Genomic DNA, 13,954 nt, shown 5'->3' with positions numbered 1-13,954 from the left:
GCCTTCGAGGAGTTTATGCTGCTATTTTGTTGCTGGCATACAAAATCAGGGAGGTTAACTGTACTTCTATAGGTCAGCCAGTGAGTCAACGACTGAGCTATGATTAGCGTTGACAGCTGGTGAGCTGCTAGGCCGTTGCTAACTGAGCAACATTGACATTCATTTTGATTTGACTTTGCATTTCATTTTCAACAATTTATTCATTTTAAGGCCTCTTTAAGGAAACTTTTTAGGGCTAGAGTGGGACCAAGGAAATTTTTTTTTTTCATAAATTCTTTGGGGAGAGTCCTTTGGCTTCCATCTCCTTTCCCCATCTCTCAAGTTAGTAGTTAAATGGTATTTGTGTAAGGAAAGTTTCTTCTGGGTGACTTTGTAAGTTAAGAAGAAAATAGGTATTAAAGTTAGATTATTCCAGTTTGACTTTATTCATTTTTTTACTTGTGATTTTTCAACAAAGAATTTCTGGGATTTAATCATGATAGTGAGTGCAGATTTAGATAAGTAAGAGTTCTTGAACTAATTCGCGGAAAAGTGGAGAGTGTTATTTTACAAATTTTACTATATTTTAAAGAAAAACATGTATTAGCATACATTAATTGTAGAAGGGGGGTTTCATTGTCACATCTCTATACATGTATACAATCAAACTCATCCCTTCTAGCACTTCTCTCTATTCCTTTTTCTTGTCTAATCAATATTATTTTTCTATTTGTATGCATGCATATAGGTACCTGAACCATTTCATCCTCATTTACTCTCTGCCTTAACTATCTCTACTCCCAGTGGTACCTACTTCCTCAACAGACCTGTTTTATTTTCTTGTCATTATTTTTTCATTAAAAATATCTTTAAGTAGTTGTTTAAAGGAAGTACCCTATAACAAAGCAGTTTATGAATACAACGCATCTTGATCAGTGTCACCACCTTCAACATTCATAGCTCTTCCCTTTTCTTAATTTTGTGGTATATACAATGAATTCTTCACTGGATTCTCTTTCCTTACCCCTTCATTTGTCTATCTCTCTCTTTTTGCTCCCCTCTCCCTTTGGGTGTACCCATTTCCTGTTATTGTTGATTTTGCTGGGCTTTGACCTAGTATTTATAAAAGATTATACTATTTGAGCCCTATATAGAGTCTGTTATATTCTTCTCATACATTTAAAAGATGTGTATTGTACCAGAGGGTTTTACCATGGCAGACCAAAGTATTTTGAACATAAGGTGAAAGTAGTTAAGGGATATCTGGATTGTAAAGCTTGGAATGGTCATTTGATTCTGTGGGTCAACAGTATACTTACCTGACAGGGGTGGAGGACAAGTAAGTTGTCCTTTTTTAGTTCTTGTCCAATTTCCATAAGTGTGCCTTAGGGAGATTTTTTTTTTTGGCCAGTCCTGGGGCTTAGACTCAGGGCCTGAGCACTGTCCCTGGCTTCTTCCCGCTCAAGGCTAGCACTCTGCCACTTGAGCCACAGCGCCGCTTCTGGCTGTTTTCTGTATATGTGGTGCTGGGGAATCGAACCTAGGGCTTCGTGTATCCGAGGCAGGCACTCTTGCCACTAGGCTATATCCCCAGCCCCCCTTAGGGAGATTTTTTAAAAAAGATTTTTATTGTCATTGTAAAGGTGATGTACAAAGAGGCTACAGGTAAGGAGAACATTTCTTTTTGGACATTGTCACCCCTTCTCTCGCGCTCTCTTAGGGATATTTTTAAAGTAAAATGTCTGTTTCATACGCTCCTGGATATCAACTTAACTGCCTACCATAGCAGGTGGTAAGCTAAGCAGATGCTCTAGTATTTGTAGATTTTACCATAAAAAGTTCTGCAATTCAGCTTTTTTTTTTTTAAAGAATCACAACCACCTACTGATTAGACAGCACCTTCGAGGAGAATAGAACTCTTTTCTTAGACACTTAACAGATGGACTTGTCTTGTTCTCATTGGAGATGAGAGTCTACCCATTGTTGCTCTAGTAATCATGAGTCCTTCATCCAAAATATTCCCACTGTAGCACAAGGACAAGAAAAAGGCTCTGTGTTTAGAATCACAAAGTGACTCAAAAAGTGAATGAGGACCACTAATAGAATATCATCAGACTCACTGTATGGAGGTTCATGTTATATTTTTTCTTTTTAGGAATATACAAATATAGTTAGTCTTTTTTTCCCGGGCAAACACAACAAGGAGCAGTTTCTCTTAAATCCAACTAATTTTATTAATTGAATCACATAACATTGGAGAGTAAGTGTGATAGTTGCATTTTGAAATGATTTGCACGAAACCCTACTTTATACTCCAGTTATTACTGTACATGATTACAGGACAACCTGGTTGTTAATTGCCTGTGGGTCTTTAAATATGCACTTCTTTCAGAAATAGACACTAATTATTAGATCTTGTTTTCAGTCTCACCCGAAGTTGCAAATGTCTAGATTTTTTTTAAAATTTGCAAGTCTAATAGTGCATGGATAGACATCTTATTCTAAATCTTGTTCAGGGTGAATGTTCTCTAGGTTGTAAACTCTTGAAGATGATGAACTTGGTTTTGAATTTTGTGTGGATATTCTTACAAGTCTCTTTTTTTTAATTTTTTTTTTTTTTTTTTTTTTTTTTTTTGCCAGTCCTGGGCCTTGGACTCAGGGCCTGAGCACTGTCCCTGGCTTCTTTTTGCTCAAGGCTAGCACTCTGCCACTTGAGTCACAGTGCCACTTCTGGCCATTTTCTGTATATGTGGTGCTGGGGAATCGAACCCAGGGCTTCAAGTATACGAGGCAAGTGCTCTTGCCACTAGGCCATATCCCCAGCTCTTACAAATCTCTTGACAAAAGCTGTGTGCTGTTGGAATTTGGAGACATGTTATCTTTTTACAAAGTAGGTGAAAATTGATTTATAAGTACTAAAGAATGCCATCCTTCTTCTTTAACCATGATAATTAAATGTAATTAGAAAAACATCAATGCAATATTAAATAACAGAACTCACACAACTCTACCTAGGTAACACTATTTTGTTATTATTGTTTGGAATCTGGTTGGAGTGATGTTTGGACTTTGAGCTCACCTTTCTTCTGGTCTCAGTGGCTGAATTAGGTAGCCTGTCCTGAATTTGGTTGTGTTGGGCTTCTCCCTGTGTTGGGCCAAGTCTGTCAAATCATGTGCCTGTTGATACCCAGTGACAAGGGGAAAATGTGGTGCTAATAAGAGCTCTAAGCCCTGCTAATAAGCCCAGCCTGAGGGACAACCTTTGCTACTTAATTTCAGCAGATTAATCTCAGATAGAGGAATCTTGACGTTTATATGAAATAGAAGACTTCTTAAATACTGGGTAAGAAACTTGGCATTTAAGGAAGTAGTATGTTGAAAGGAGGAAACAAGCTTTCATCTCTTCTGGTTTTAGCACATGCCATTCCCACTTGCTTTTCTGATTTCTCTCATCCTCACTGCCTACTAGCCTCTCTTGACTTGATTTAGCTACCATTTCATGAAGGCTTTGGTCTGGATAGTGGGTATCTCCTGTGATTCTTTTAGCCTCTTCTTTGTCTTTAATGCCCTGTATACAAGCAATATATCATTTTCTTCTTCTTTTTCTTTTTTTCCATATGAATTTGTTGAACTCAATGTCTTGGGCTTGGTAGGCAAGCAGTCTACCACTCCAAGCATGCCTCAGCCCTTTTGGTTTATATGTATATATATGTATGTATGTATATATATGTATGTATGTATATATGTTCTTTTTTTTTTTGCCAGTTCTGGGCCTTGGACTCAGGGCCTGAGCACTGTCCCTGGCTTCTTTTTGCTCAAGGCTAGCACTCTGCCACTTTAGCCACAGCGCCACTTCTGGCCGTTTTCTATATATGTGGTGCTGGGGAATTGAACCCAGGGCTTCATGTATACAAGGTAAGCACTCTTGCCACTAGGCCATATTCCCAGCCCCTATATTTTGTTTTTGAAACAGACTCCTTAAGTTGGCCCATGCCGAAATGAACTTCAAAATCTTGTATCTTCCTCCTCCTCATGTGGCATAATCACTTCTTTATCATTTAATTTTGTTTCCTAGTCTATAGAATCCTGGGTTTCTCCAGTAGGGTGGATTGAATGAGTAAGTGAGGTTAATCACACATGTGATTCTGCAGATCACTTCCTCAGGTTATTTAGGGGCTATTTAGAGCTCCTCCCAGAATTTTGAGACCATCCTTTCACAGATTCCTGTTTAATCAAACAGCCTTGGAGCAGAGGTAGGGAAAGGGCAGGTCTTAGACACTAGGGAACACTCTTGAGTATTCTGTTTGTTAGCAGTACTACTGCTTTATTATTCCTGCTGCCTTCCCCTCTTTATTTTCCTGAGATCAACATATTCTAGAGAAGGTAGAGTACAGATGCGTTTTTGTGACTCAAAGCCATATGAAATCAAAATGAGTCTTTCTCCTGTCATAATTATAAGTAGGGCCTTAGGCTGTGTTTACTGCCTCTAAAATAAACGTAGTGCTTAGCTTCTCAGTTGCAACACTTTCCAGCTTTTATGAAAGAAATAAACAAAAATAAACCGTTATTTTAAAAGTAGTGTCAGGAATTAAATAAATTACCCTCAATGGTGCTGTGTGTGTGTGTGTGTGTGTGTGTGTGTGTGTGTGTTTATTTTAAATTGGAGGGACTATGCGGTGAATCTTCTGCAATAAGACCACACCAAAAAAGAAGAAAATAATAAAAAGAGGAAAATCTTTCTGCTTTTGGCAGATCATATCCTCTTATAACCATTTAGTCTGTTTTTATTTTGTTTTTTCTCAAAGTATGTGTAGAGTCAGTCTGGTGTAGTAGTCTAAGACTTAGTTTTTGTTCTCAGGCTGTGTAGATTCAATTCTCAGTTCTGCCATGAGCTGGTGATGTAATTATGGAACAGTTGCCATCTCTAAGTTACTTCATTGTAGTGGAGAGCTTAATAGTACCTGAATTAGGGTTGTTATGAAGATTAAAGAGGAGGAAAAAATAAAACCCTATAAAAGTATTTTTATAAGCCATATTAAAACGGTACATATATGTTTGATTATTATTTTCAAGTTAAGTTTATTGAGGTCTAAGTGGGGCACAGTTTAAATTATAGTGATGTTAATCCTTCATAATACAGAGAAGTGTGTAATCACCACACTCTAGCTATGAGACGTGTCTATCATCCTCCCGTGTTTCCTCATTTCCTCCTGGCCAGTCTTGCTTTGGCTCTTGGTAATAACTGATTTGCTTTTGGATGCTGTACTTTTGCTTTTACTAAATATTGCTTATACAAAAGCATCTGAATTAAAAAAATGGTCAATTTAAAAGACTATGAAGAATACTATGTACCAGAGTAAAGTTGTTTGCCTTTAACCTAAATTAAGTTAGAAGCTCTTGAAGTGTTTTGTGTATGGAAATGACGTGATTTGGATTTAAAAAATGTTTACTTCAGCTGCAGCATGGAAAATAATTTGGATGAAAGCAAGGTAAATGTGTGAAGACCTCTGGGAAGATGTCACATGATTGGAGGAGAGGGAATATACCTTGGCTTGAAATGTAGCAGCTGAGATGAAGAAATGACTTAGATGTGAGATTTTTTTCAGGGAGTAGAACTGGGAGGATTCACTGATCAGTCAGATACGGGACTTAAAAGAATGGAAGTTGTCAAGGTTGTTTCCAAATTTCTGTTACAGGTAACTACATTCTTCTGAGGTGTGTGTGTGTGTGTGTGTGTGTGTGTGTGTGCGTGTGCGTGCATGCACACATTGTGTTTGTGTGTTTTTGAGAGGAAGAGAGTGGTGGTGAATATGTTGGTGATGGTGGGGTAGGGGAGTGCATGTGGAAATATAGTTCATAGTGAGTTGAGAAGAATTGAAGGCAATAGAGAAAACAAGAACTTATGATAAGTTCTCTCAAGAATTTTTAGGATGGCTGTTAGAAACATGAAAGAAGTTTTTTTTTCTTAATTGTTATGTGAGACAGGTTAGGGCATGCAGAGGTGAAAGTTAAGGCAGGAGATGAAGTCAGAAGAATCTGAGTAGCCAATGGGAACGAACGATGCCCCTTAGATTCTGCCCTTTCTGTAGAGAAACACAAATAGTTCAGTTGATTCTTCACAGTCAGAGCAGAATAGGGGGTGCTTTAATATTACCAGGTTCTAATGAACTATATCATAACATGGTCTTTAAACTTATTTCTCAAGTATTTCTCAAAAACTTACCAAGCAGAAAATGTCAGCAATTCTGTTGATGTGTGAAAATGCTTTGGCAGTTTAGTCACTTGTCAGTCCATGTCTAAATTCTATCCATCTGTCATGGCGCAGTGGAAACCTCAAATGAAAAGTTCCCCCCTCCCTCAGCTAAGCGGTCATAGCCTGGTGTTGCTTTTTTCTACTTTGGCATTTGTTCTTTTTATGCACTTGTTATATATGTGTGTATTCTCTGTATATGTGTGTATGTGTGTGTGTGAATGCACAAATGTATTTTTTCATATCAATTTCTTCTCATTAGATGAAAAAAGAAAAAGACTGTGACTAAAAATTATTCTGTTCTCTGTAGCTCATAGCAGTAGTATATTTATTTAGTTATCTTAAGCGCATCTAAAGGTAAGCACAAGGAAGTAGTTATTAGTAGGTAATTAGGAGGAATTATATGCAGAACAACAAGATCTTTATGGCTTGGCATCTGAATTAAGAGCTTGGAAAATTATAGCACCTGATTATAACCTTTGTTTTTATGATAATTAGTAAAATACATTTTGAAAGTTCCTTGCTATATGCTACTAAGAAGTCAAAACTTCTTTTCTTTGAGACAGGGCCTAGTTATGTAGACCAGTCTAGCTAGGCTTCTTTGCTCGGTCTTCCTGTCTTAACTTCCTAGTGCTGAAATAACAAGTATTCACCGCCATGCCCAACAGGCTCTGATTTCTAATAGTCATGGTACCAGTAGCTCTCAGATGTTGGGTAGCTAACCGATGAATTTAATGTCATCATTCCAGTTAGACTGAGTGCAACTCAGAGATGCAGTAATGGAAACACTCAGGGATTTTATCTTTGAAATGTGGATAGAACAAGATTTCAAGAGATGTTATGTCATTTAAAATTATTTTTAATTGTTACTATAAAAGTGATGTATCAAGGGGTAAGAGTTACGTAATCATATAGAATACATTTCTTTTGGGACAATGCCACTATTTCTCTAACTCTCGTCTCATTTGTCCTTCCTGTCCCCACTCATGAGTTTTATAGTTCATTTTCAACATAGCACCTGGTGGGTATCACTGCTGTATTTGTTCACCTGATATGTCTTACTTGACATCCCTACTTAACAGGAATGAAAACCTCCATTCTGGGACTCTATCAGTATAATCCAGAGTTTTTGTTCTGTATGCTTCTGTGGCTTCTGGATGTATTTTCATTGAAATCTAGTTGGCTTGACTATAATAAAATAAAAAAGGGGGTAGTTAGGTGTGTTGTTTTTAACTGAATAAAAATTAATGAATCCTGAATAATCAAATGTTCTCTTGGTAAGAACCCGAATTGTCCAGTGTTGGAAATAGTTGAAAATTAAAGCTAAAACAAGCAGTTGAGTTATTACTGCATCTGAAACCAAATGTTGTGCAGATAAATAGCTGAGGCTGATGAGAGCAATTACAACTAGCATACCCTTCTGTTCCGAAATTGGTTCTGAAACTCCATGCAGACTTTGACTATGGCCTCACTCTACTGTTTCTGATCTTCAATACAAATTTCATTTTTTCTTTCTTTTAAGTATACTGTAAAATTTCTTAAGCTGGAATTTCCAGGTGAATGACTAAAACTGGTGTGCTGTTTACCTCAGGTGAACCTGGCCTATGTGGAAGCTGCAGAGTATGTAACAGAACTTGTTAACAGAGAGCCTCCCTCCAGAGAAGCTCAGCTCCTGACTTTAAAGAACACATCTGAATTTGACATCCTGGTTATCGGAGGAGGAGCAACTGGAAGTGGCTGTGCACTAGATGCTGTCACCAGAGGTAAGAACTGATGTGGATGGATGTGACACAGCTAATGTTTCCCTCTCTCACTCAGAAACCAATGAAAGCACACACAGTGTGCACTCTTCACTTTGAAAGTCATGTATCTGTTGGCGTTTCCTAATTATTTTTTTCCTTTGTGATAGGAAAAAGTACTGTGCAATAAAAAATATAATCTTTGGCAATAATTTTATGATTAAATTGACTCAAGTGCAGGAATAATGAAAATACTCATGCTAAGCATTTAGTTTTGTTTTATCCACCCTGTCTAGACAGAAGGAATATGAGAGCCCTTATGTATGATATATAGTTCACAAGGTATTCTGAATCCTTTGCTTGTGGGGTTAGTATAGAATTTGGGAGTCAAGAAAATCTATATTCTGACAGCTTCATTTGTGTGTGTGTGTGTGTGTGTGTGTGTGTTTGAAAATCCCTTACTTTCTTTGAGTTGTTGTGCTTCAAATTGGAAATGGCAAGTGGTACATGGGCTAATCACAGAGACTTGGAATGGTTCTTTTCATACAAAGTAGAGCTCAATAAAGTATAGATGTCATTATAGATGCTGTTTTAATGAAGGTAAAATGCTTTTAGAATCAGTTGTCCTGAAGAAATAGTATTTTGTTGTATCTTCAAATATGTTGAATTGGACTCCCTCTTGCTGCAAGGATTTTGAACTGAATTATTTTAGTTCCTATATAAAGTGTTTATGAGAGTTTCATACTCAGGGTTAATAGATTATAACATGGAATGGTTCTTCTCAGACTGATGATGATTACCGCCTCCCTAGATTTGGTTGTATTAGATACTTAGTACAATTTACTCTTATGAAAATAAGATGAAATTAATAAGACCCAAGTGCACACAAATATTTCCTAGTTCCTTATGGCTTCCCAGAACCCATATTTAAGTGATATGGAAGAGGTGGTGTGTGTGCGCATGTGCACCTGGGTGGGTGCACTTGTTTGCCAGTCTTAGGGCTTGACTGAACACACAGGGTCTGGGTGCTGTTCCTCATCTTTTTTTCTCCTCTCAAGGCTAGCTGTCCACTACAAGCCATAGTGCCACTTCCAGCTTTTTATTGGTGGCTATTTGGAAATAAGAGTCTCATGGACGTTCCTTCCAGAGCTGGCTTCAAATTGTGATCATAAGACTTCAGCCTCCTGAGTAGCCAGGATCACAGTCAAGAGCAACTGACACCTGGCTATATTTACGTTTTGGTCCACTGAAACCTTATAACTTAAGTCCCACCCCTTTTTGTTAACTTCAAATAATGATAAGTTAAAATATAGACACTGGAATATATTTTGGTGCTTATAATTTCCCAGGATTTATTGTCTCCAACAGTGGAATATAATTTGAGTTAGATTATTCTTGATGATGCTACAGAAGATGAGAATGGTTATAATCAGTACAAAATATTTTGAACTCAGCTTTTTACTCCAAGTGACCTGGGCAGGAAAGTAGAAAAAAATGATACATTTCACCCATGATGTGAGTTGTCTTTGGGACTAATCTTCCAACACATTAAGATTTACTTGGTGACAGTTTTCCATATTAAATAGAATCCTTCCTCAGTAGAATTTGGGAACTATATTAGTTATTTTTATGTTGCTGTATTCAAGCAGTCATTCTTTTCATGTCTGATAATCAATATACTAAGTACTATAGGAGAATAATACAAGGACATTTGATAGTGTCCTTTACTTAAGGGTGCCCATAATTTATGTTTGTAGAGACCAAATTACTTCATAAAGAGATGTGCCATTTGAAAGGTGCATGGATATCATAAATATGTAAATATACCTGTTTGTACATTTATAAATGTATTGTTGTAGATACTTTTTTTGTTTCCAGTCCTGGGGCTTGAACTCAGGGTCTGTGCCTCTTTGTGCTCAAGGCTAGTGCCCTACAGAGCCACTTCCAGCTTTTTTGAGTAGTTTGTTGGCGATAAGTGTCTCACGGGGACTTATCTGCCTGGCTTGGCTTTGAATTGCAGTCCTCAGATGTCAGCATCCTGTTTTGTTAGGTTTGCAGGCATGAACTACCAGTGCCTGGCTCATTGTAGATGCATTTTATAATGAAGTAGATATATCTACCAAGAATTGTCAGGAATGGCAAGCTGCTGGTTGGTAAAGCTAATTTTTTGTTTTTTACACTATAGTCTACACTTTTATTTGTATTTTGGTTTTAAAGGTAGTGTCTTATTAACTAGCTCTACTTGAGCTGGCATTGTACGGATCCTACCTTTGTCTCCTGAGTAGCTGAGATTATAGACAGGGAAAAATGATAGCAGATAAGAGTCCAGAACTGAGGATTCACTGGATATCAACAATAAAGGAGAACATGAAGAAAGACTGAGTAGAAGCAAAGGAAAAATTTAAAGGTAGACCTAGAGCTGGATGAGGCTGTTAGCAAAACTGAGCAGGTCAGAAAGCAGAATTTGCTATGTAGAAATTGAGGTTTGGTTGAAAGACTGTGCTAAGGACAAGGACATCAAGTGCTTCTTATGCCTTTTTTTCTCTTTGCTAAGTTTCCTCTATGTGCACTTTCTGTGCTTCTGTCTTTTAAAAACAAACAGGATCTTTTTTATTTTTTCATTTTTTTCTTATTTATTGTCAAAGTTATGTACAGAGAGGTTATAGTTTCATACGTTAGGCCTTGGGTACATTTCTTGTACTGTTTGTTACTTCCTCCCTCATCCCCCCTTCCCCTCCCCCTTCTCTGAGTTGTTCAGTTGTTTTACACTAAATGGTTTTGCAAGTATTGCTTTTGGAGTCGTTTCTGTTTTTATTCGTTGTCTCTCAGTTTTGATATTCCCTTTCACTTCCCTAGTTCTAATACCAGTATATACAGTATCCAGTGTACTCAGATGAGATACAGTGATAGTGTGGGTACAAAAGGTCCAAAGCAGCAACAGGGGCTTCCCAAGAAGTTCATGGAAAATAAATTTAACACCATCATTTTTCTGGTAGCCAGTGCCATCAGCCAATGCCCAGGCTTCAAAGTCAGCTGAAAGAAAAGACACAGACATATCTTAGAAATAACCTGTGAAGAATCTATCCACGGGGAAAGACAGGTGCCAGTGGCTTGTGCCTATAATCCTAGCTACTCAGGAGGCTGAGATCTGAGGGTAGCTGCTTGACACCTTTGCAGAAAAGTCCATTACAATCTTATCTTCAATTAACCACACACAATAGAGCTAGTTAGGAAGCTGAGGCTCAAGTGGTATAGGGCTAGATGAGCACAAAAGCTCAGGGGCAGTTCCTAGGGCCAGAGTTCAAGCCCAAGGAATGGGAGTGGGGGAAAGAGGTATCTACAGGAAGTGAAATGGAGGGGATGAGTTTGATGTGGGTACACTGATACATTTCTGGAATTACCACAATGAAATCTCCTTGTACAACTAATATATGTTCATAAAAAACATCTTAAAAATAGAAAGCATAAACTGGAAAAAAAAAAACACACCAGACAGGATTGTCTCCTCCTCCTCCCTCCTCCTCCTCCTCCTCCTCCTCCTCCTCCTCCTCCTCCTCCTCCTCCTCCTCCTCCTCCTCCTCCTCCTCCTCCTCCTCCTCCTCCTCCTCCTCCTCCTCCTCCTCCTCCTCCTCCTCCTCCTCCTCCTCCTCCTCCTCCTCCTCCTCCTCCTCCTCCTCCTCCTCCTCCTCCTCCTCCTCCTCCTCCTCCTCCTCCTCCTCCTCCTCCTCCTCCTCCTCCTCCTCCTCCTCCTCCTCCTCCTCCTCCTCCTCCTCCTCCTCCTCCTCCTCCTCCTCCTCCTCCTCCTCCTCCTCCTCCTCCTCCTCCTCCTCCTCCTCCTCCTCCTCCTCCTCCTCCTCCTCCTCCTCCTCCTCCTCCTCCTCCTCCTCCTCCTCCTCCTCCTCCTCCTCCTCCTCCTCCTCCTCCTCCTCCTCCTCCTCCTCCTCCTCCTCCTCCTCCTCCTCCTCCTCCTCCTCCTCCTCCTCCTCCTCCTCCTCCTCCTCCTCCTCCTCCTCCTCCTCCTCCTCCTCCTCCTCCTCCCCCTCCCCCTCCCCCTCCCCCTCCCCCTCCCCCTCCCCCTCCCCCTCCCCCTCCCCCTCCCCCTCCCCCTCCCCCTCCCCCTCCCCCTCCCCCTCCCCCTCCCCCTCCCCCTCCCCCTCCCCCTCCCCCTCCCCCTCCCCCTCCCCCTCCCCCTCCCCCTTACTTTATTTGTGCAGACTTATGGTCCAAAGGCCTGAACCAACCTAACTTTGCAATCCTTTTATAGAGCTGGTGGCTCTTTGAGATAGTGTTGTTTATAATTAAAATGTGTAAGGAGATGCTGAAGGTAATCTATAGTTATCCTTTTGCTACAACTTCTGATCTTATCAGTAGCCCTCTGAAGTGTGAAATAATCATGGGCATTTGGTTAATGAATTGTACATTGTTGTTCATTCATGGAATTTGCTCTTTTATTATATTTGATGCTTCACTTAACAACAAATTTTGCTTTTTTTGCATTTGATATGTTTTTACCAAATTATTCCTGATTGTATCCATTAATCTTTAGTCACATTTGACAAAAATAAATTACTGTGATCTTTTAAAGTTACTAGTAATAATTAGATTTTTTTAGCATGTCAAAATTTTGGGGAGGAACCATGAGATGGTAAAGGACTTACATAAAGATGTTTGTACAAGCTCTCTGATAAAACACTATGCCCAAATATAATTTTAGTAATGAATAAACAAAGACTGCAGAGGCAGGAAAGGAAGCCATGGAGTCTTCACCACGGATATTTATTTGCATTTTCATCATCCACATTGTTTTAGGAATCTATTTATTGTTGGTTTAAAAATCATATTTATATGGGCTGGGAGTATGGCCTAGTTGCAAGAGTGCTTGCCTCGTATTCATGAAGCCCTGGGTTCTATTCCCCAGCACCCACATATATAGAAAAACGGCCAGAAGTGGTGCCGTGGCTCAAGTGGCAGAGTGCCAGCCTTGAACAAAAAGAAGCCAGGGACAGTGCTCTGGCCTTGAGTCCAAGGTCCAGGACTGGCCAAAAAAAAAAAAATCTAATTTATAGCTGGGTGCCAGTGGCTCACACCTGTAATCCTAACTACTCACGAGGCTGAGATCTGTGGTTTGAAGCCAGGTGGGTCAGGAAAGTCCATGAAACTCTTATCTCCAAATTACCAAAAAAGCTGCAAGTGGAGCTGTGGCTAAAGTAGCAGAGTGCTAGCTTTGGGGAAAGATCCAATTTATAAAACTTATAAACATATTGTTTCAATTCCACTTTCAGAAAACACTGCCTCTTGTTGGAGGAATACATCAATTGTAGTTCTTTAAGTTGTCTAAAAATGCATATGTACCTCCCTTCTCAAATCTTACCATGATTATTCAGGCATAATGCTAGTATGTAGCATCGTAATCAAGGACACAAGTTGTGGAACTAAGGTGAACTAGGGCCACATCTTGGCTTTCTTGTTTATGTCCCTAACCTTCTGTAAACTTCATAACTATACAGAAGACCTTGTATTTTTAGGGATAAATAGATGATAACATTCTTCTCCTTAAGTTAAAAGCTTGGGAAATGGAGAAGGAGGTGCGTGCATGGCAGAAAAAGTGTTGAGCAGGAAGACCCTTGAGAAGAATGCATTCTGAGAATTTCAGATTTCTACCTACCATATCTACCCATTCCTTAGCCTTAAGTGATAAGGAAATCCCGTTTGAGAAGGTGAGATTGCCAGTAATTCTTACAGCCAATTTCATTAGAATACATATATCCCCCTTAAAATTAATCTGGAGATTTAACATAACTGTAATCAATATTCCTTTGGCAGGGATCGAGTGAGGGAAAGAATTGAGAAATTGTGCTAATTTTATCTGAAGAAATAAACCTGTGAGATTTAATAGTGTAGTTTGGAAAAGAATATGGATAAGAACAGTAACAATATAAAACTACTACAAAAGTAGTTTGGCAAAGAAATAGGGAGACAAGTGATA

The 13,954-nt window shown here is 39.2% G+C and overlaps 1 protein-coding gene across 2 annotated transcripts in view; it reads left to right on the top strand.

Moving 5' to 3' along the window:
- The window catches only part of Gpd2 (glycerol-3-phosphate dehydrogenase 2), a 141,958-nt gene that overhangs the window by 45,114 nt on the left and 82,890 nt on the right, over window positions 1-13,954 (top strand). For both annotated transcript variants that reach the window (XM_048345443.1, XM_048345442.1), the window contains exon 3: window positions 7,821-7,992. In XM_048345443.1, the coding sequence (XP_048201400.1) occupies window positions 7,821-7,992 (172 nt within the window). The remainder of the gene's footprint in view (window positions 1-7,820; window positions 7,993-13,954) is intronic.

This window comes from Perognathus longimembris, chromosome 4 (assembly GCF_023159225.1).
Source record: "Perognathus longimembris pacificus isolate PPM17 chromosome 4, ASM2315922v1, whole genome shotgun sequence".
NCBI classification, from domain to species: Eukaryota; Metazoa; Chordata; class Mammalia; order Rodentia; family Heteromyidae; genus Perognathus; species Perognathus longimembris.
This window is presented reverse-complemented; position numbering and strand designations above follow the sequence as displayed.